At 38.2% G+C, this 23449-nt stretch overlaps 1 protein-coding gene across 4 annotated transcripts in view; it reads left to right on the top strand.

Annotated features, from left to right (window-relative positions):
- Nucleotides 1-22310, top strand: part of COL12A1 (collagen type XII alpha 1 chain) — a 122523-nt gene extending 100213 nt beyond the window's left edge. For 2 of the 4 annotated variants that reach the window (XM_030929307.1, XM_030929309.1), the window contains 14 exons: nucleotides 518-595; nucleotides 1716-1802; nucleotides 3195-3248; nucleotides 4308-4403; nucleotides 4948-5001; nucleotides 5358-5411; nucleotides 9711-9764; nucleotides 11209-11280; nucleotides 14931-14966; nucleotides 15063-15129; nucleotides 16139-16327; nucleotides 17273-17341; nucleotides 18866-19036; nucleotides 20063-22310. In XM_030929307.1, the coding sequence (XP_030785167.1) occupies nucleotides 518-595; nucleotides 1716-1802; nucleotides 3195-3248; nucleotides 4308-4403; nucleotides 4948-5001; nucleotides 5358-5411; nucleotides 9711-9764; nucleotides 11209-11280; nucleotides 14931-14966; nucleotides 15063-15129; nucleotides 16139-16327; nucleotides 17273-17341; nucleotides 18866-19036; nucleotides 20063-20073 (1092 nt within the window). In that variant the 3' untranslated portion in view covers nucleotides 20074-22310. The remainder of the gene's footprint in view (nucleotides 1-517; nucleotides 596-1715; nucleotides 1803-3194; nucleotides 3249-4307; nucleotides 4404-4947; nucleotides 5002-5357; nucleotides 5412-9710; nucleotides 9765-11208; nucleotides 11281-14930; nucleotides 14967-15062; nucleotides 15130-16138; nucleotides 16328-17272; nucleotides 17342-18865; nucleotides 19037-20062) is intronic. The other 2 variants (XM_030929305.1, XM_030929308.1) reach the window with 2 other exon arrangements.
- Nucleotides 22311-23449: the final 1139 nt, after the last annotated feature.

The raw sequence follows: 23449 nt of genomic DNA, 5'->3' as shown, positions 1-23449 counted from the left end.
CAGCTACTCAGGAGGCTGAGGCATGAAAAGCTTTTGAACTTGGGAGGCAGATGTTGCAGTAAGCCAGGATCCCACCACTGTACTCCAGCCTGGGCAACAGAGTGGGACTCTGTCTCAAAAAAAAAAAAAAAAAAAAAAAAAAGAAAGCACACAACAAACAAATGAAACAAAACTCAAATACTGCATTTCAGCCAAAGAAGTGAATCAAGAGTGGGAATCTCACATACACATTTCACTTTTCTATCTCTTTCTCATAGGCGTATGTTCAAACATTGCATTTTGGCTAAAGTAGTGAATCAGGAGTGGGAATCTACATACATGTTTCACTTTTCTATCTCTTTCTCATAGGGATATGTTTTTATGTTCTTTCCTCATGAAGTAAGGATCACATTGCTCTCAATGGCTCGCACCCTTGACAGAGTCTGTGTGAGAAGTTGGCAATGGTTACAATGTGGAAATGCCAATATAAAATGTTTTTCATGCATTTTTAGCTGATGTTGCTGTTGGTTGTTTGCAGTTCCAAATCCAGAGTTTTGACATTGTCTGCAGCCCAGTGTGGACCAGTAGAGACAGATGCTGTGATATTCCCTCTAGGGTAAGTAAAACAGAATTGAATTCTGTCATGGCTTTAACAGTTTCCCAGGAATGAACCCTTGTGCCTGAGAGAGGAAGTAGCACTCCGCAGTTGCATCTTCAGAATGGAGCTAAAAGACACGCAACGTGTGGGTGCTCACCAGCTACTACAGAAAAGCCAGCGCCTGTGCGATCCCTCCCTCACAAACTGGGAATGCACAGACTGTATCTGGAAATTCTCCCTAATAGAAAAGTCCTGCTGAGTTAATGTGTTTGATAAGCCCACTTACTGTAAAGCCCTCTTATTGCTTGTAAAATATCAGCATTTTGCAGAACAAGCCAGCACCTTTCTGGATAACTAAGGTTTTTTAGATGGTAGAAATAACGATAGTATTTCTTTTTGAGATGATGGCCTTTCTTTAGTAGTATCTGTATAGGTGGTAATAGTTACAATGTTGAATGTTGGTGATGGATTTGAAACTTTTGACCAGCAAAGACCTACATACATCCACAGGAAGGGTGTGCATTGTTTATTCAGCAAATATTGATTGAGCACCTATTATAAGCCGGGCACCAATCTGTGTGCTTGTTTTAAGCCAGTAAAAAGTGAGTATTCCAGTGAAAGGCACTGGGAGAGAACGAATTAACAATGACATATATACTATATTATTGAGTGAAAATCCTAGGATGCATAACAAATCAGGTCAAAGGGATAGACAGTGATGGTAGCCTTCAGTGATAAGGGGAGATTTAAGCAGAGACCTGAATGAAGTGAGGGACAAAACAATGTGGCTAATGAAGAAAGAGGACAGAATTTTGGATTATTTTTTTTTCCAAATGGGAATTGATATTTGAGATACACAACAAGTCTCTAACACCGGATTAGAGGAAATTGGATTAAATTACCAGAGGTCTCAGTGGTCGCGTAAACATTTCTTTGTCAGTGAGGTTTCCTAATGTAATGCCTAAAATAAAGACATAAAAGAGCACAGCAAGTTTCAACATAAGACTATTTATAATGATAAGTAAAATTATTTCTTTAAGTTGGGAAACAGACTTCCTTGTGCATGTAAGTGGGGGTGGGGATGGGAAGTCATTTTTTCCTCTAAATTTAAAGGTAAATATTCTTTTCAAAATTGCAGAGAGATGAGGCAAAATGCCCTGCTTTTCCAAATTCTTGCACGTGTACACAGGACAGCGTTGGACCTCCAGGACCTCCAGGCCCTGCAGTAAGGAAATTGAAATAGTTCCTCTGGTTTTTCCTTTGAAATCTTTAGAGTGATTATCTATTTGCCAGTATAGAGTCAATAAAATGCTTCAATCCATCCAGGTTTTCTAGAGCAAGCTAAATCGCAGACCATCTTTTTAGTATATTTAGACATCTGAAATGGAGTAGATCAGGAAGAATATCTGATTCTGGCATTTGACATATTTCTTCAGCCATGCAAGAACGATAATATTGGCTAGTCTTCAGGAGCTTTTTCTTAAAGATGTGAAGCTGGATTTCCATCTGTAATTACATGACTGAAAATTCCTTACGTCTCCTGAAAGCTTCTTAAGTGTTTGGTACAAAGCCATAGTTGAGAGGCTGACTCAAGAACAACTTGTTGAGAACCTAGAACATGTGCACCTTATGTAGCAGACGTATCATGAGAATCACATAGAGAGAGGATAATTAACACATGTGATAGCATAAACTCTGGGTTTGGAATAACTTGAGTGAGAAGACTGTGACCAGATTTATTCATTGGTTGGGAGGGACGGCCAAGAAAGTGCAAGGCAAAACATTGAAGACTGCAGTGATAGAGTTCATTGATCAATGTGAAACCCCTTGATTTAGTCAATCCACTATCTGATCTGGGCCAGTTTTGAGGATAGCTCTAATCTCCATTGGCTTCTTTTAAGAAAATATGTAATTAACATAGGAAGAGCTCGGGGATTCACAGAACACCAAAACTTACTATCCTTGGGTCCCAGCAAATAATGTAGACTGATTTTAGGTTAATTACAAAGCAACTCCTCATATATAGAATCAAAATGTCACTGGAATTACCATTCTTTTTTTCTATTAACAGTGATTTATATTTATAATCATGAAATTATATTCTGGATGTGACTTAGATGTTTTTGAGATGTTGGGATTTTTTCCCCTGTCGTTGTGAAGTAACATGCTTGGATGTCACTGTGATATTTATTTCCTCTTTGTTCAGTTGTTTCTGAATTCCTGTTAAGTACATGTTCTAATATTCTGAGAGATTGAAGATATTCTTCTTTTTGCCCATCATTTTCCCTGAGGAATGTAATTCACATAAATCCAAAGCTCATTTTTCTCTTTATTGTATACAAGTAGTATGTTTGCTTTTCCCAATAAACCTCAGATTTTGAAATGAAAATTTGAAATTTGAAATATAATTTTAAAAATAAGACACTCAGAATGTACAAAGTTTTGAAATTCTCTTGCTTTATGTATTAGTATGACATGAAATATTTGCTTCAATATTTTGCAAGCAACTGTAGAATATTAATTGTCTGGAGATTGCACTTTTTCTTGAAGCACTTTTTTATATCAACTTCTTCCTACTTTCCTATGTTCACACTAATATGTGCTCTATGTATTTTAGGGAGGGCCTGGTGCTAAAGGTCCCAGAGGTGAAAGAGGTATCAGTGGGGCAATTGTAAGTATATTTTAGAGTGCATTTAAATTTTCATCTATATGCTGAAATCTGATTGTTCAAATTTTCACAAAGTGGGTATGTGATCTTGAGCAAGTCAGCTCAGGTTTAGTGTGCCTCAGGTAATGTAATTACCTCTGTCTTATCTCTGGATGTCACAATGATGGATTAGACAAGCCAGAGAAAGAAATGCATAGGATGCATGTCATAGCTGTAACAATTACACATGGGGAAGCTGCAGAAGATCTTTAAGGGCTTGGCCGGAACATGGGGAAGCAGATGGGGTAACCACACCCCACAGGGAGCAGAGACCCACTAGAGAGCTGGAGCCTGTTGGGAGCAGTTCTGCTGCTTCTTTTTTCACCAGTCTCAGAAAAAAAAAAATGCTGAGTGCTCACAAGGGGTCACCCGCCCCTTCTGCCAGCTCCACACTGGTTTTTTGTAAGACAACTCAAGCTTCTCAGGGGAATATTTTATGAAGACAATATGTAGTTTTTGGTCATAATGTAATTAATGATAAAATAACCCCATTAGGAAAGGGCAAGATTAGAATGCCAACCCAGGCCTGAGGCCAAGGTTGCGCCTTTTCCATCTAGACAGATCGCAAAAGAGCTTCAGCACAGGGCACCTCATCCATGGGCATCTTTTCTTTCCTTGCTTGATTTATATATTCTTTAGTCCCAGAAATAAGCTGAAGCCTCAGAGAAATGAGGACTAGCTTAAAATAAATCAAATCCAGTGAAACTTGAGCTTTTAATCTCATATAAATCTATGAAAATTAATATGTGAATGTTTTATATGCAATGTATTTTATTTAAAAAATCTATTTCTAATAGGACTTTTATGGAAATGGAAGTGCTTTTGTGAATTTATTGCACTTTTCAATAGTAAAGGGAAGAAGGAAATTACATTAATAAATACATTCATAGATGTAGATTTCTGAAATGTTTACAAAGATTATATGATTGATGTCTTAGAGTTATGATGACAAGTGTCTGACTAAATGTCAGCACTGAAAAAGTATTACATTATTTGTGGTTGTCTCTCTCTTGCATATTTTAGGGACCCCCTGGTCCTCGTGGAGACATAGGTCCTCCAGGCCCCCAGGGTCCTCCAGGCCCTCAGGGACCCAATGGACTCTCTATTCCGGGAGAGCAAGTAAGCACAAAGCCTTTCTGTATTAAATGAAAATGGTGGATAAACATTTAGTTAAATGAATCTTTTCTACATTTTGCCAAATCAAATGTTTTCTCAGATAATTCAACAAGGTTAGCCACCAAGATAGCAGTCACTATGGTGACTGTTATTTTAGATATGTAAATAGACTATGTAATAATATAAAACTGTGTAGAAAAAATTACTGCTACTTATTTGACTTCATTAAACATTTTCTTATAAGTAATGTAGATATCCCCTATGTTAAACTGTATTCTTTTAAGGTAAGTATAATATCCCATAATTATATAAAATTATCCCATAACATTATAAGTAGAAATTATAACACAGCATTTGTAGTTTAAAAAATGAGCACTAATTCAAAAAAGGTTTATTCATCTCCTTTCAAAAATATCCTTCTGTGCTCATTCTGAACCCTTACACTGGATTTATGAAGTGATGAAGATTTCGTAAGTGACTCATGTCTTCCTTTTTAACTTAATCTCTGTGAAATGCCTGAGAACTGTTTTCCCATTGCTCACTCTAGGGTCGCCAAGGGATGAAAGGTGATGCTGGAGAGCCGGGACTTCCAGGCCGAACAGTGAGTTGGTCTCTAAGTTGCCTTTTCTTCCCCCTGTCATGTGTTACTTGAAAATTTCCCTTTGTAGTGCCTCAAAAGGTGAACCCAGGTTAAGCAGCAAAGCAGAAGCCTGGATATGTGTTTCACCTCATTTCCATTTCATACCCTGGTCTTAGCCTTCAAGTTGGTGCTGTTCAATTCAGGTATCTGCTCGTTGACTGAGCATCTCCTGTATGCTTGGGAATGTGCTTGACTCTGTTCTCCACTTTCTTTTCAGAGTCTCCGGAATTAAAAAAACATTTTGGAAAAGAGCAAGGATTCTCTCCTACACAGGAAGTATATTATAATGTTTCACTTGTTTGTTTCCTTCTGTGCAGGGAACCCCAGGGTTACCTGGCCCACCAGGACCAATGGGACCTCCAGGAGATAGAGTAAGTTTTCTTGGGCAGGCTATAATGATGTTGGAAATGATGTCACATGGTTGCCTATTAATTAAGAACCCTTCAAAATCCAGTTTGCAAGGCTGGTAATAAATCATGTATCTTGTGGAAAGCTGCAAAGCTAATGTCAATGGACCACCCAACATCAGATCAATCTCAAGGTCTTTGAAATAAAATGGTGGGACTTTAGGGGAGTCTTTGAAATTTTAATTTTCAGAAAATTTCTTACTGTATCATATTCATAAAAAGAAGTCCAGAAAAGGAGTTTTAACTGATTAAAAAGAGATTTAAGAATCTCAGCAAATTGTTTTAAATCTTAAAATTAAAATCTTAGTTATGAGGCAGCTTTTCTGTAACCATGAGGGTAGCCTTGACTCCCATAGCACTTTCTACAAACTCAAGACATCCTGTCTACACCTTTATAACTCAGATACCACTTCTAGGCCTTGATGTTGGGGTAGACAGCTGGTATTTAGTAGAGACTTTTCCTATTGGTAGCAGCTTTCATGGTTTTGACTTAGCATGAAAGCAGTACAGGAAGCCCAGTCTTCTCTAGGATAAGTTAATGAGAAGCATGGTGAACATGACCTCTATGCTCTATTCATCAATGATGTGAAACATTTGGTTCCACAGGAGACCACAAATGCTTTAATAAAAAGAACACAAAAATTTTAAGTTTCTCAAAACAAAGGAACTAATGACTTTTCAGCATCTTATGGTTCCAAAAATAGTCTGAGAGTAGTTTGTATTTTGATTAATCAATCAAGTTAAAATATATGACTAGCAGCAGGATCTGAGGAAGCCAGTACTGTAACAGCTATCACTAACCATAGATCTATTAGCCTTAACACCTCCAAGACACCACTGGGCAGAGGCAGGCCATTCAGAGGGAGCAAAGTTTTGCCCTAAGATAATACAAAATGGTAGATGATATGCCAGTGAACTTTATTTGTTCCCATGCCTCCTTTTGAGTTTAGGGGAGAGATAAGACAGAGGTCAAAGATAAAACTGTATTTTCTGGGATATGGGATGTGGAGGTAGTTCTGATATATACATCTTCTGACTCTTTTGAGACTGGCATGTTAGGTTTTTTTTAATTCTTATTTTATAATAAAGGACAACAGTGAGAGTACAAGGGTGACAAGTCAGTCTTCTTTATTAGAAAATAAACCCCAGAATATTGCAGTTGAAAAGTGGCGATGGGCTGACTTGCTTGCTGCTGCTACGACTGAAACCTTGTGCCTATCACATCCACCCCAATGTGGGCTTCATGCAGACACACTGCGGGGTCCCTAGTGCACTTCCCAGCAGCACTGCCTTTCTGGACTGGCGCTCAGACAGACGTCACCATCAGGCAGCGTCAATGCATCCCTGAAAAGTAAGGGACTGGAAGGGACTGTGCTCTTCCATTCTCAAATTCTAGTCTGTGTCCAGCTTTGTGGTGAGGCCACCCTGGGATGAGGGCAAGAGAACTTTTCAGGATACTGTTCTCCCTTTTCCTTCACAGCCTGTGTACCTACCTACTGCTTAGTAAATGACCACTAATGCAAAAAGGAGGATGCATAGCTGGTGGGGCATCAACAATTTTAGAAAGTTAGAGAGACTCTGAGTATGGGAATCTCAGCTGAAACAAAACAAAACAAAACAAAACAAAACTTGAACTCAGTAGTGGAAGTGAAGAGAGGGAAGCACGAGAGATCAAGGCCAAGAGTTGTGGTGAGGAATGAAGAATTTGTTAGCAGGGTCAAGTAGGGAGAGACAAGATACAGAGATCATCTTCAGCACAGACGATTTCTGAAATGAGGCACAGTACTGGGGGCTATTAGAAAGTAACAAAAGAACCACATATACAGGTATCTGTACATGTGTACCTATGAAAATGGTCATCGGTCTTCTCAGCCACCCTCACATGGGTAGAAGTGGAAATAACTGCTGCGGCTTGCACCAAAATTGAAGAATAAAATAAAATTGTGGTAAGAAGTTCTGCAGATGGCATAATGGGTAGCCTTTTTGAGCACTTCACAATAAATCTTCTTCACTCCAATTTAGAAATATGTTTCCTTTAAAAGGAAGTGGTTGATCAGAAAGTTCTTAGACTGACTAAAGGGGGATTAATTATTTAGAAATATGATACCATAAAAAATAAAAAAGAGCATCCTATATAGTTGGAGAAACTTGAGTGGAAGAAATTTTATTCAAATTGTCCAAGTAATATTATAGGGAATTTTTTTCTTAAGTGGCCCTTAGAAATGATATGAATGTTACATCAGATAGGCTTAGGATCTGTTTTTTGTTAGGCCTAGATCTTCCAGCAAACAGCTGAAATCTTATCTCTAAAAGTTTCTGAAAAAAGTCTTTTTTGGGGGGGAGGTGGAATATTTCCAACAAAAGTAGAAAGAATAATTTAAACTTCTATTGTGAAGTTAATGCACTAATAAAAAGTGTGGATACTTAATTCGGGAAGAGATCCAAATGGTCGACTTTTGTGAAAATCCAAGAATATGGATGAAATGATTACTTTCACACTCTGCAGAAAATGAGACAAAAATCTCTGACAGAGGAATGCAACATCTCTAAAAAATGACCTGACTCAGAAATCCTCGGCTGGATTTCAGAGATCTGCTGTTGAGAGTGAATGCTAACTGGGTAGCAGGATGACTCATTCCAGGCAAAGGCCATTTGGCACTGTACAGAGAGAGAAAAAAATAACATATAAATGCGGGCGCACGAGCCAGAGATCAAGCCTGTGGGGAGATGTGCTCTATTCCTGCCTAGTGAACTGACGCTGAGGCAGTTCTGGCCTTTGTGTGTGATGAAGAGAGACAGACCACTACAAAAATTAACTGCTTATTATCAGGATTGAGGATTTCCTCTCTTTTGAGTGGAGGGCAGTTAAGACAGCTTTGCCTCTGTTTTTTGTTTTTTTTTTGAAACAGCGTCCCACTCTGTCACCCAGGCTGGAGTGCACTGGTGATCATGGCTCACTGCAGCCCTGACCTCTCGGGCTCAAGTGATCCTTCCACCTCAGCCTCCCAAGTAGCTGGGACCACAGGTGTGTGCCACCATGCTTGGCTATTTTTTTTTTCTTTCACTGTTTTTTAGTGACAGGGTCTCCTTGTGTTGTACAGGCTGGTCTTGAACTCCTGGGCTTAAGTAATCCTCCTGCCTTGGCCTCCCAGAGTGCTGCAATTGCAGGCATGAGCCATTGTACCCAGTCCAGCTTTGCCTCTTTTGGGAGAGGAAGAAAGAAATTCACCAGAAGTGGAGACATAAATAGTCCTGTCTAGCTGTCTAACAATTGCTCAGGGAATGAGGAAGGGAGTTTTCTAATTGGGTGGTCAGGATTTTCCATACAGACTTCTGTATGTCTGTATGTATGGCAGGGTATGAAGACTTGAGAGCATATGTTAAAATAATTTTATTATTTATGTTTAATATATATTCTTAGATAAGGGGGAGTTTAAATGTGTAGTAAACATTCATGTTAAATATTTACTGCAGAGCTTAATATTTGCATATTTGGTAAAGGAATGTCTTATAAAATTTGATGATTCCATCTTAAGAAAATTTTAGGCTTTAGAACATAATGTATTGACCAGTATATATTATAAATATTCTATTAAATATATGGCTAAAATATCTGGAAGCTGTGATAAAAGCAATAGGGAGGAATTCTTACTGTTTTGTTGGGGGTGAAGGGTGCTGATATGATGGAAGAGAATGAAGGCGTGGAGAATTCACCAAAGGGAAAAATGAATTTCTAAGTTGAGAGTCCAATTCCCAGCAGACAAAGGAAGACTCTGCCACCATAATATCATCTTTTATGATACCACTTGCTTTTCTCAGCAACTTTCCTTTCCTCTTACCTGCATTCTTCCTGGGCCAACCTGTGGACATTGACTTTTCCATAGAATGGGTAAATCTTCCTTTAGACTTCTTTATGCTATTACAAAAGCAAAAACAAAAACAAAAAATCTTCATGAAGGGAATCTGCCTTCCTGGGAGCAGATTAGTTTGGCTCTTAAAATTGTTTTATTTATAACTATACAAGTGAATAAGCATAGAAATTAATTATTCAGTAAAAGGCATAAGTTAAATTGAAAAGATTTTTTTTCTTTCTTTTTTTGTTTTTCTTTTGCTGTTTGCCTTCATATTGAAAGCTTACCTGCCAAACAGCATGTTGGGATAAATCCTTCTCTTCAGCCTTCAGCTTTAGCAACTTGTTTAGCATCTTTTCTTTTCACTTGCTCATGACCTCCCTAACTGTAATTACTTTCATTTTTACAATAGGGCTTCACTGGAAAAGACGGTGCAATGGGACCCAGGGGCCCACCAGGGCCACCGGTAAGAACTAAATGTGTTTCATTTTTGTGCCCTTCACCCCCAACCCTCTCACCCCATTTTGCTAGAGAAGAGCCAGGTAACCTGCTTTTGAAGCACATTCAATCTGTGCTGTGGAGTATATCATTGAGGGAAATGTGTTTTTATTTACCTACATCAAAATGTGCTAGAGAAAACAGATGTGTTAAAATACGGAATCTTTCTGTTTAATCAAGTTACACTCGAGAAAAAGAAAAAAAAATCCCTAACTAACTGGCTACTAGCTGGTTGGTGCCTCAGTTTCTTCATCCCTACATTGAGTGGTTGGGTTTTATAACCTCAGTGGTTCAGTTATTTCCTGTTACAGAATTTTAAGAATCTGTGGCTATAACATTTAAATTTCAAGAACATTTATTATTGAACAGCCATCAGTTGTTCTGAGGAAGTCAGTTTTATCTACAACTAAAAAGGTCTTCAACTTAAGATATTGGGAAAAATACTTAAATTAAGGATTTTGAAACTGGCATCTGTATACTTGCATCCAGGTGAGATCCCAGTAAAATTGTTTGAGGTGATGGATAGCCTCCATGTCTGTGTGGCAGGATATGAAGACTAAAGAGCATATGTTAAAATAATTTTATTATTTATGTTTCAAATATAGATCTTTAGGTAATGGGGATTTAAATGCACAGCAAACTTTCATGTTAAGTATTTACTGTAGAGATTAACACTTGCGTAATCAATGGAGTAAAGGATTGCTTGACAAAATCTGAACATTCCATGTTAAGAAAATTTTAGGCTTTAGAACATGACGTATTGGCCAGTACATATTATAAATATTCTATTAAATATAGGACCAAAATGTCTGGAAGCTGTGGTAAAAGCAACAGGGAGAAAATCTTATGATTTTGGTGGGGTTAAGGGTGCTGACATGATGGAAGGGAATGAAAGTGTGGAGAATGCTCCAAAGGGAAAAATGAATTTCTAAGCTGAGAGTGCAATTCTCAGCAGACAAGGGAAGACTCTGCCGCCGTGGTGCCCAACTTAGCACAAAACTGGCCACCTTCTTAATTCTTCTCCAGCCCAAATTTTCAACCTCTGTGTTTTGAAGGATTGTCTGGTCTTGTAGTAGGAAACTTTAAAAAAAAGGGAATTGCTTTCTGCACATCCGCTTTGTAACCAATTTACTAGGATCACAGTCTTAAATTGTGAAACTGATTGTATACGTATGCATGTATTTTTCAGCTGGTCTCAAAATATATTTTAAAACTATATAGTCCATAAGGATTGCACTGTAATTGTCAAGAGTTTTTTATTTCATGTTATCTTAAAATTTGGTTTTATTCTTCCTGAATGTGTAATTATGAGTTGTTTCATTTAAATGCTTTTAAAACAAGCTGTATTCATTTACTTTCGATGGGATTTTCTCTTTGTCATAACAGTTCCCTTCCCTCTCCATGTGTTGTAGGGAAGCCCAGGCTCCCCGGGAGTCACAGGACCAAGTGGGAAGCCAGGAAAACCTGGAGATCATGGCAGACCAGTAAGTGGACAGCTTGCATGTCTACTGACAGTCATTTCACTGTGGAAATAAATAATGAGAACTGCAAACCTTTGTCATATTTAGGTTATCTCTGCTGTAATGTGTTTGAAGCATTTGTTGAAACCATGCTAAACTCATGGATTTGACTTGGTACCAGTTCTAAATTTTTCTCTCTGGGTTGTTGTAATATTCTGGGATGAAAATTGTGGTTACTGGGTTTCTTTAAGAGGAGAATGGGATTATGAGCCAAGACACATATTTCTGCACTGTATAAACACTCAGAGCTGGGTCAGCAAAATGATTCTTTTTACTTAGGAGTGGTATGCTGCTTAAGATGGAAAAATACATGATGATGGTGTACAGTGCCTCCATCCCTAGCTTGCTAATATTAACCCTTTTGTGGCATTATCCAGCTTTCCATTTGTTCTTTTCTATCTAGTTAAGGAGGCTAGAACATCAGAACCAGAATTAAAGTTATTTATTAACTTTAATTGATCATTTTACTTTTTTAATACTGTCCTGCCCCAATTTATACCCCATTTAACTTTCTCTTATGCAGATATTTTGGTTAAAATAGTAGTTGAGATAGTAGTACACATATTTGGTGTTTCCAAATTAGTATCTCCAAAACTGACTTTGAAGTGTCTAAAATATCCACAATTATTTGTAATGACTGTTGGGCTGCATATTTTTTACGAACTTTTCCTTTTTTGTGTTTAGGAAGTGTGAATTTATTTAAGCATTTTTTTTGTCTGAATAGCATCCTGAAATATAAAAATTTATCTTAAAGACAATTAAGTCCAACTATTAGCAGTGACAAAAATGTATCAGGGCTTTTCTATGGACAGAATTTCTCCTTTTTAAAGTATTGTTCAAATTACACAAACCCAAGTTTAAAAAAAGTAATTTCAGACAGACTTAGGATGGGACATTTATGTGATAGGGCTTGCCTTGTATGGTTCATAAAATTAAGCAAGCAATATAAAGCTAGAAGGACTCCTGGTATATTAGGTTAAAAAGAATGACAAAAACCGCAATTACGTTTGCACCAACCTAAATACTTTAAAATCTGTGTGTACTCTAGCATGTGACTTTATTACTCTCTTTTCCTCAATGGATCATGGTAGAAACTTTGCAAGAGCAATTATAAGTATATGAAACTTTTCTACCCATTCAGCATTTCATTTTGTTTTACTATGACCTCAATGGTGTCTTATATAAGAATATTACTCATATAATTGATGGCTGTAGCTAGACACCTAAAAGAAATGTCTACAGCTATTACTTGAAATATGATCTCTAAATATTGGAAATAAAGATGATTTCTGCAAATCATGAACAACAGGACAATCTCAGAGTGCCAATAAATTAAAAATTGCATCAGAACAATCTCAAAATAGCAGTAAATGTAAAAAATCCTGCACTTGCAAAATGCTCCAAATACAATAATATTAGTGTTTCCACAAAAATCTAATACTTTTGGCAAGGAAGTAGACAACTCCGGTTTTTCTTATGATAATTATAATTTGGTATACATTTATTTAGATCCCAGCACTTTTCCTTTTCTCCTTCATTTTCCTCGTCCTTCAAAAGTAGCAAATTTCCTCTCTTTTTCTTCTCTATTTTATCTTACCTTCCTCTTATTTATGAAACCAAACATAGCAGATAGGTATATATAGGTCTTAGCAGAGAGCTTGGCTTAATCATTGTTAGCTTATGTCATTAGCTATTATAATCAGTTGATATCTTCTTGCTAACTTGTAATACTTGATATTCTATAGGAGATGTTTCCATGAGATGTTCATAGAATACTTCATTAATAACACATATTTGTTTAGTGCCTATAATATGCTAGCCAGTGTTCTAGGGTCAGGTGATATAACAGCAAACAAGACAAAGTTCTTGCCTTCATAGACATTCTGAGGGGGGGCAGATATAGACAAAACCATGTAAATACAGGTTCCCATGATAATAAATATCATGAAGAATCAAGAAACAGAGTAAAGGGTTAGAGAATGATTGTGCTGGTGGGAAGGCAGCTATTTTGGATACAGTCATCCAGGAACCTCTCTGATGAGGTGACATTGGGATGAAATGAGGGAGAAAGCTATTTGATCTATGGAAAGAGGGTTTCAGCCAGAGGAAACAGCATGAATGAAAGCCCTGGCTGAGGAATGAGTCTGACATATGAAAGGAACATCTAACAGGTCTGGGTACCAAAGTGAAGGGGGTTAAATGGAGAGGGATAAAATATGAGGTCAGATAGCTAGGCATAGATGATCATGTGGACCATGTAGCCTATGATAAGGAATTATTATTTTCCTCTAAGTGTGATGGGAACGGGATGGGAGGCACTTGGAGTCAAAGGAGTGATATGATCTAATTTTTCTTTAAAAAATATCATTCTGGTTTTTGTGTGGAGAATGGACTATAAAGTAGCAAAATGGGGAGCAGGGAGAGCAGTTAGGAGGCTATTAGAGTAGTTTCAGGTAAGAGTTTTGGTTTGGACTGCTGTGGTTTCCATGGAGATGGTGAGAAGTGGTTTGGTATGGGATATTACCTGATTTGTCAATGATTTAGATGTTCCTTCGGTGATAGCAGTTGGCAGCCTGGAAATATATTACTGAAAGACAAAAACTTGCCATATTCTAAGGAAAACTTTTCTAATATCTCTTATGGTGAGAGGCTTATGACAGTGTAGGGGCAAATATTATATGCTTGTATTTAGATGTGGGATCATTTAGATTGAGTTATTCATTAAGAGAGAAACACAGTTTCTTTTCTTTTTTTATTGTAGAATTTTTTATTATTATACTTTAAGTTCTGGGGTACACGTGCAGAATGTGCAGGTTTGTTACATAGGTATACATGTGCCATGGTGGTTTGCTGCAGCCATCAATCCATCACCTACAATAGGTATGTCTCCTAATGTTATCCCTCCCCTAGCCCCTGATTCCCTGACAGGCTCTGGTGTGTGATGTTCCCCTCCCTGTGTGCATGTGTTCTGATTGTTCAGCTCCCACTTATGAGTGAGAACATGCAGTATTTGAATTTCTGTTCTTGTGATAGTTTGCTGAGAATGATGGTTTCCAGCTTCAATCCAGTTTCTTTTATCTCAAATGTACAAAGAATCACTGGATGAAGTTAAGGGACATATATTGAGCTAAGTAGCTCACAAAAGCCTGCTGGTTCTTAGTGAGACTGAATGGAGACTAATGTCATGGATGTTCCACAATAACCAGCTGAGATAACCAACCACGATGATACAAGCAAAGTATGGGGACAAAAGGGCAATCTTCTTATGTATTTTAGTTCCATATGTATCATGAATTTCATTGTAAAAAGTGTGCATGATCCATAACTTTTACAGTTGTGACCACAAAATTCACATCTGTCCACTGTTTTGGAGGACATGTGCTTCAGAGACAGAGACAGACAGAGAGAGAGAGAGAGAGAGAGAGAGAGAGAGAGAGAGATTAGATTCCTTTTTATAGAAAAGCAGAATGTGAGTAACATGGATATAAATGTGATGTGTCATTTTGCTAATGCTTTAGAAAACAGAACTTGTTTTCTTTCATCATTATGTTCATTCATGCATCATTTTAGAGTATGTTTGTCAGTTTCTAATGTATGCAATTCATATTTTTCAGGGTCCATCTGGGTTGAAAGGCGAAAAAGGTGATAGGGTATGTATTTTTAAAAAAATCTTATGTTTGTGTGTTAAACATTGAAGTCTAAAACTATAGAACTAATATGCTAATCATTCTCATTAATTTAACAAGGGAGACATTGCTTCCCAGAACATGATGCGAGCAGTTGCAAGACAAGTCTGTGAACAATTGATAAGTGGTAAAGTTTCTTTTCTTTTTACTGTGTGAATGGTTTGAAAATTAATTGCAGGAAAATGCAGAGTTTGGGTCATAAAGTTTCTAAAGAGATAGATTTCTCTTTCATTTTGATAAGCTCTTGTTTTTATACATTGTCAGTTTTGCATCTGCTTAAAGATGATATTTTAAAGATTGTCACTAAGATAAAATAATAACCCAAGGTAAAATAATAGCAGCAAACTTAAGTTCTAAGACATTGGATATTTTAAGTTATGACCTTTAAGTCATTTTATGACCTTAAGGAAGGGGGCTCACCAAGATTAATTTGATCAGTAAAGGTTGTTTTTGGTAGGAAACTCTGGCCTCTCTGTTTTTCACAGGCTCTTCTTATTCTATAAGGCCTGTTAAGTAATGAAGGTCAGTACCTGCAGACTGGTGTGGGCCTTAAACCCAGAACTCGCTCTTTGAGAAGGCTTAATCAATGTTTTTCATAGTGTGGTACTGAGGAACACCTGCCTTGGAATCACCTATGTTGCTTGTTAGAAGTGGGAGTTCCTGCACCACGTCCTAAGCTTAGTGAATCATTGTCTTTGGAGATAAGGCCCAGAAATCTGGATTTTTCAAGTTGCCCCACAGGCAATTCCAGTTTGCAGTGAAACCTGATTATCATTGCCTTAGATATACAGACAATTGTAGAATTATCTAATTATAAAAAAGGTTTTCTTTTGAGTGATGTCACCTGGCAAACCTCAAGACTTTATTTCAGAGCCATATTAAACTTTAACAACTTTTTATATTTGTAGTAGTGTTTGTGGCTTATAGGTCAGCATTTTGTGGAAACAGTTATTTATCAGGGACTATTTTGTCCTGGATGATTAGACTGTCTTAATTTTATTTTTAGGATTCTAATTAGATTGTTTTCTGGAAGGGGTGCAGAATGGAGACGGATTTCATTAGACACTAAAACAGTTTCACTCTCTCATCCCTCCTTTATTGCATTTCTTACTAACAAGCCTTATTTCTACTTGTAGGTCAGATGAACAGATTCAATCAGATGCTGAATCAGATTCCAAATGATTACCACTCCAGTCGCAACCAGCCAGGTCCGCCGGGTCCACCAGGACCTCCTGGCAGCGCAGGAGCCAGAGGAGAACCTGGACCAGGGGGGCGGCCAGGCTTCCCGGGCACACCAGGGATGCAGGGACCCCCTGGGGAACGAGGTAGGCATTTCTGGCTTCTGTATTGCAATAAAGGAAGGAATTTGCAAACGTAGGAGCTGGGACAGGTTGAAGGCATCTGGAAGGTGACCTAGGCAAACCGCTTTCACTAGTCTTGTTTGGACAGCCTCAGAAGAGCTGTCAGGCAACTCACAGGCCATAGGGATCCATGTCTTAGAAAAATGGCATGTCTTTATCAGATCTCAGTTAATGCTATCAGATCTCAGATAATGCTATTTTCTGACTTTTGTTGTTGTTAATGGAAAACCTCTATCTCGCAAACTAAATCAGCTACCCAAATCTTATTACTCTCTGTGACCGTGGCAAGAGTCGAGCAGCAACTGAATGTTCTTAGGCAGCCCTAGAGTTTTAGATCTAACTTATTTTGGTTCCTTTATTCAGGGTCTGGCACTGATCTTGTATGTTTGTTTGACTCTAATTTCATGGTGTAGATAAGTGCAGTTGAAGGAAAAGCAGAAAAATAGGACTATTTGATTCCAAATATTTCAGGACTCTGGGTACCCACTTTTGTCAAAGGAGTACTTAATATTCTAGAGAAAACTTACATGTTTCTATAATTCTGCTGGTTTGGCTGCTGTACTAATAGGGCTACTAAAGACAAAATACCTTTAATATGTTTTTCAATGAGATATTATAACTATTTCTTCCGGATTATTGTTCCTAGTTACTATTTAAAAATATATTAGACATGTTTGTTTGCTTCAAATAATTTTTCCCCTGCCTTGTAGCCAAATTTTTTCTCGGCCATGGATCTAGAATTACACAAATGTCTAGAAAGAACTTGGCTTAAAGAGTGAACTTCTGTGAAAAATTAGGTTCTGCTTTCACTAAGGAAATGAATTACTTGAATCAAATATTATCAGTTAAGATGAAAATTACATGTTTCCAGATAATTTTTCCCCTGTGTGTCTTTTTCTCCTTCCTTAGGTTTGCCAGGAGAGAAAGGGGAAAGGGGTACTGGATCTCCAGGACCTCGGGGGCTGCCTGGACCCCCAGGTAGGTTTGCTAGTATGTTAAACAGGCAAAGAGTATCAATACTGAGAGGGCACACCATCCCGAAGAGATTCACAACTTCATCCTGTTATTCTTTTTTTTTTTTTTTGAAACAGAGTCTCGCTCTGTCGCCCAGGCTGGAGTGCAGTGAGGTGATCTTGGCTTACTGCAAGCTCCGCCTCCTGGGTTCACACTATTCTCCTGCCTCAGCCTCCCAAGTAGCTGGTACTACAGGCGCCCACCACCAAGCCCGCTAAATTTTTTGTATTTTTAGTAGAGTGTTAGCCAGGATGGTCTCGATCTCCTGACCTCGTGATCTGCCTGCCTCAGCCTCCCAAAGTGCTGGGATTACAGGCATGAACCACCACTCCTGGCCAACTTCATCCTGTTACTAGAGCTTCAAGCATTCTTATTACCATGGCATATGTTTTAGTAAGAAGTTCAACCTCTATAACTTCATTTTCATGTTCCTTTTGTTAAAGAAATGAAAAGGTTATATTAGGCATTAACTATAACATTAATATATGATGAAATGAATTTTAGTGACACAAAGGGTTGCTATTTCCTCTCTCTCCTTCTCTCCTTCCCTCCCTCCCTCCTTCCCTCCCTCCCTCCCTCCCTCCTTCCCTCCTTCCCTCCTTCCCTCCTTCCCTCCTTCCCTCCTTCCCTCCTTCCCTCCTTCCCTCCTTCCCTCCTTCCCTCCTTCCCTCCTTCCCTCCTTCCTTCCTTCCTTCCTTCCTTCCTTCCTTCCTTCCTTCCTTCCTTCCTTCCTTCCTTCCTTCCTTCCTTCCTTCTCCTTTCCTATTTTGTTTGACCTTATAGCCTTTAAAGATGGTTATATTTCCTGTTTTTTCCAGTAGTCTTCAATATGGGGCTATTAGACTGAGAAAACTTAGCCTCACTAAAAGGCCTGAGATATTGGTAAATTTCATTCACTGTTCTCCCAAAGCATTTTTATATTTTGGAAAGGAATACTAGTTGTCTGATGCATTTGTTTACTAGGTTGTAAATGATTTCTTTTTTCATTGTAAGGCACATGATACCCTTGCAACCAAGGACAGCCCTATGGCTAAATCATTCCATTTATGTTAACTATATTGATCCAGAAGCCACATTGCTTCGCATAGTCTGGAGGTGTGGAGCAGACACTGCCCTCTTTTGATGGCAGCTCAATGTGGCTGCCTAACAGAGCTGTTTCCTTCAGGTGCTCTTTTCTCTGTGAGGGTGGGAGCAAACCAAAGAACTCACTGATATCTCTGGTTTGGCTGAATTCTTATTAAAACAGGTTTTCTGTGATAAAATATTTAAAGTAGTAGATTTTTGGCATTAACTCTGATGAGTCATTGGTAAGAAAGTTCCATCACACCTTGGTTCATATTGTGTATTTCTTAAGGAAACATTTTCTTACCATACAATAGTAAATTGTCTAATCTTGAGGTAGTAGAGGTGCCACTTAAAGTACTGGTTGCTACCTCAGGAGTTGTATTTGACAAGAGGGGAAATATATTTGTTTTAACTCCACACTAGGTCCACAAGGAGAATCCAGAACAGGTCCACCAGGGTCCACAGGTTCAAGAGGTCCCCCTGGCCCCCCTGGCCGTCCTGGAAACTCAGGTATCCGAGGACCCCCGGGTCCTCCTGGATACTGTGATTCGTCTCAGTGCGCCAGCATCCCATACAATGGGCAAGGCTATCCAGGTATGTTGTTGCTATCGTAGGAACTCCAATTCACCTGAAGTAAAGAACTTTATGGAAATGAAGTTCCTTAGGCTTGAAGGAAGGTTGATTTGAAGATGTCTTGAAGATAACAACTCTTTCAGTTCTGACTGTATATAGTAAGAGTGTTCGCTACCATAGCATACAACATAATTTCACTGTTAGGATTGAATTATTTTCTTTTTTTCCCCCATGTTTCTGCATTTACCAAATCACATCATAAATTTCCCCTTATTTCTCTTGGGACTTCAAAGCCTGCTAGCAATTGAGTTTTTTTTTTTTTTTTTTTCTTTTCCCAAAGATTGGGAACAGGGATTTGTTAAACACAACTGTAAAATGCCAAGAATATGTATTGAAAAATTGTTTTGGAAATCTAATTCATAGGCAAACTATGTGATAATATGGTGTAGACGACTGAACATAGTTAACTGTCCCATACTAGCCATAGAATTAATACTTATAAAATATGGGACTTAAAAATTGTTTTAAAAGATTGTTAATGAAATTCTAGTGTTTGACAATTGTAGAGGGCAGAAGTCTCCTATACCTGATTTTGTGGGATGTGAGGACTGGGGAGATACGCCAATCTGGAAATAAGATAGTCATGCTGTGGTCGATGGCTACCATTTCATTAGTGCATCCTCAAGCATCTTGCAAATTTTAAAAATGATACCGCTGTTTGATATGATTTGCTACTTTCAAATAGTGCATGAGTAGTTGAATATCTAAATATCTATATATCTATATATTTAAATGCATAATTACATAGGACCAAAAGTAATAACAAATGTTAATGTATATTTCATGCAACCCATTCACAAAATTGCAATTTAATTCTTTATAAAATAAATTTAAATTATCACCTCCTTATGGGATGTGAGAATAACTAAAAATATATGGATATATATATATATATACTTTAACCATTACATACGTAGATGGATATGTATTTATATTTTTTACTTAGTCATTCAACTTTTAAAAACTATCATCTTTGACCTGTTTCAGGTTCCGGCTAACACATTTTCTAAGTCGCCAGTGCTGCTTACAGTTTGAATACATGAAAATCCTGTTTCTGAGATGTTTGCGCACGTGCTTATTAGGAAATGAGTCTGTATGGAAATCTCACCACAGATAATGGTTAACGAACTGGGTCGACATCACAAAGGAGGGTGGAGACTCTTTTTACTAACTTGAATGAGACAAAAGCAGTGGTGTCAGTTTATAAGCCTGATGCATTTCAGTAATAATGTAGAAAAACATTATTTTAAAAAAGTTCCAACACACAGCCATGAGGAGCCTCAGTTGTGAAAGAGGTGCATAATAAAACTACTAACCAGAGGAGACTATGCCATTTTAAGAAAAACAATTAACCTGGTTAAAGAGAAATGTCTTATGTAAATAATAAACTAATTGTGGCTTGTAAATGATTTGTACGTGATCCTGTTGACTAAAATCACTTAACAATTCTACAATAAGCTTCTGCATCAAAGCCTGCCGCTTGCTCTATGCCGGAATAACACCAAATGGAATCTCCTCATCTCTTGCTTGTTAGCGATGTGTCTGATTCAGGGCATCTGTCTCTGTTACTTTTTTGTCCGTGTCCTCTCATTTGGGTTTTGTAACTGCAGTTTTCAAACCAAGGTTTAAAATCACCTTTTCTTCCTGTTTTGCTGTAGTCACTGGTGTTCCTCACCCACCAGCTGTAACTCAGTTTGTGTGAGGTACAGCCACAGAAGATGTCATGTACTGTATATTACCTGGTGATAGTTGCTTTTCACCCCCGAGTTCAGTTTGTAGGAGCCAATAAAACTTCCCCTCACCTCCTCATCTTTCCAAGTTGTTCTTTAAATTGAGGAGTTTGAAGGCATGAACAGTTACTTGGGGATTTGTGAAAATCCTACTTAGGTACTGCGTTTACAGTTCTTTGGTCCAGTCTCTGACCCTTCCCAGGTATTTGTGCAATGATTGTATTTACTGCTGGATTTTTGAAGGTTTTTTTTTTTTTTTTTTTTTTTTTTTTTTTTTTTTTTTTTTAAGATAGTGCCATTTCATTATTTGATTATCACCAAATTCTCTGGAAGTAATTGGAACATTGTAACTTATTTATAGTTATGAGATTAAGACTGGAGTGCCATCACCGCGGGTGATGATTTAGCTTTTGCTGTGTGTGTGTGCCTTCCAAATCATGCCATAACTGTAATGTTGAATCGGACAGAGCCTTATGTGCCCGAGGGCGGGGCCTACCTGCCTGAGCGCGAGCCCTTCATCGTGCCTGTGGAGCCCGAGCGGACGGCGGAATATGAGGACTACGGCGCAGACCAGCCTGCAGAAGAGACCCCTGAGCCCCGCGGGCGCTGGCGGCGCGCCCTGTCCCACGGACCCGGGCAGTGAACCAGAGACCACGCGCCGCGCCACGAGGCTGGGGGGAGGTGTTGAAATTCTCATTTACAGGTCAGATAGAGCAGTGTATGTCTTTTCTGCGGTGTTTCTTCCAGCGTTGCACATCCTGGAGTACTCTTTCTGATTGTAGAGAACCTTGTTTCTGCAGGAAGCCTAACTCCAAGCACGCAGTCTGTAGACATTTTTGCCTTTGCCCTTGAAATGCTTGCAAAATACTTTGTCACAAAAGCTGCAAAGACAGAACATGCTGTGTGCCTTTAGTTAGCACAGCGGGCAGCCTCAGTGAAACTCTTAGGTTAAGCAGTAAGTTCTGGAACCCAGAGCTACTGAGTATTTCGAGCGGGCAGTTTATCTTTTGCTATACTTATTTGCAATTCAATTACACCACTATTCAAATAATTCCCCTCCTAAAACCAAAAAGGAGGGAAACGTCAACTCCATTGCAATTATTTATCTTCCTCTTCTATCTCTGTTATACACCGGGGCATAGAATGCTCGTATACATCTCTTTAACAACCACAAACCTTAAGCCATGTAGATGAAGTTAGTGCATCAATGGGATACAGTTCCATATTGCCTTAAACCTCCTTGTTTTAAACACACTAACATTTATGCCCAATTGCAGATTATTCTGCAGAGATGGAATTGCATGTTTGTGTTGTATATTTAGTATGAACTTTTTTCAGAATATAATATTTCTTAGTTATCAAAAGCAGTTGGAAAACGTTTGCAAGACTATGAACATAGAATTGCTGCTTTTATATTTTAACTGCAGATTGTGAATTTCACTGCCTTATATTATTTATTTCTGAAACAAAAGAGGCATTTTTCAATAAAACTACTGAAAATTTGACATGGCATGTTTCTTTCTTTGAAGGGCCTTTTGGACTGCCTCAAGTGGTTGTTACAACAAACAAGTTCATATCCTTGGATACAGTTACAAATCTTGCTAATACTATTAAATTATGCTAAATAACTTTAGATTTTTAATGATACGGTGAAGTCATAGAAAGAGAGTGGTGAGAGCCTTAAAAAGCCCAACAGATTCCAAAGGCTTTATTAGGAATATAGAGGATGTGTGGGTTGGTGGAAAAACAACTACGTATCCTAGGAGATGCCAAACAACCAAATAATCTCTAATAACCCACATGATTTCATATGCATTTAATCACTTTTCTATACCATACTTAACCCAAAAGCATGTTTAATTGCTAGAAGGAAAATTCCTTAACGGAAAATTTTACATTTGGCGATGCCTTCCTTTTCCACATACAAATGCAATAAAACCATTCTAAATATCAAGAAAAACAACGTAAATGTCGGTTTGAAAGAACCAATATCAATTGAAGAGAGAGGAGTAGTGATAGGAAGTTTTCCACAGAGCAAAACATCTGAATTAAATACCTCCTGGAGATGAGGATCAAAACAAACAGATGATACATGAATGCATTACATTTAGGAGGCATCAAGCAGGTTGCTAAACTCAATATCATTCACTTGTAATTCCCAACACGTGCACTTTTAAAGCTAGAAGATACTACCAAGACTATCCCAGTCCAACCCAGTTCTTTTGCTTTGCTGGGAAGAAACAGACTGCTAATTAATATCAGAACAAGATTAAGACTCTGGGCCTTGTGATTCTTAATCTAGTTTATCACTAGATGGCCTCCCCTACTCCCATCTTCTTACTCTCTGGGCTGGAGTTTTCAAACTTCCAAGTTCTATCAATTTATTTTGATTAGTTTCTGATTCACTGGGGCTTCTGATGCTCCTTGAGGAAGAACATGTGTATCAAGAGCCTGAAGATGGGTGGGTCCTCAGCCGCTGACCCCATGGAGTCCCAGGGCCACGTGGATTCAAGGCATAAAGAAATTGTACTTTCTCTCATTGGCTAGATGTGGGTTTGATTCTTGATATTGGCAATGCACTGATTAACCATTTTCTATTCTGTTCTGAGAACTCGGGGCCGAGGCAATCCAAACCAGGGACTAA

The sequence above is a fragment of the Rhinopithecus roxellana genome, chromosome 4 (assembly GCF_007565055.1).
Source record: "Rhinopithecus roxellana isolate Shanxi Qingling chromosome 4, ASM756505v1, whole genome shotgun sequence".
Taxonomy (NCBI): Eukaryota; Metazoa; Chordata; class Mammalia; order Primates; family Cercopithecidae; genus Rhinopithecus; species Rhinopithecus roxellana.
Note: the sequence above shows the minus strand (reverse complement) of the source record. Positions and strands in the feature narration are given on the sequence as shown.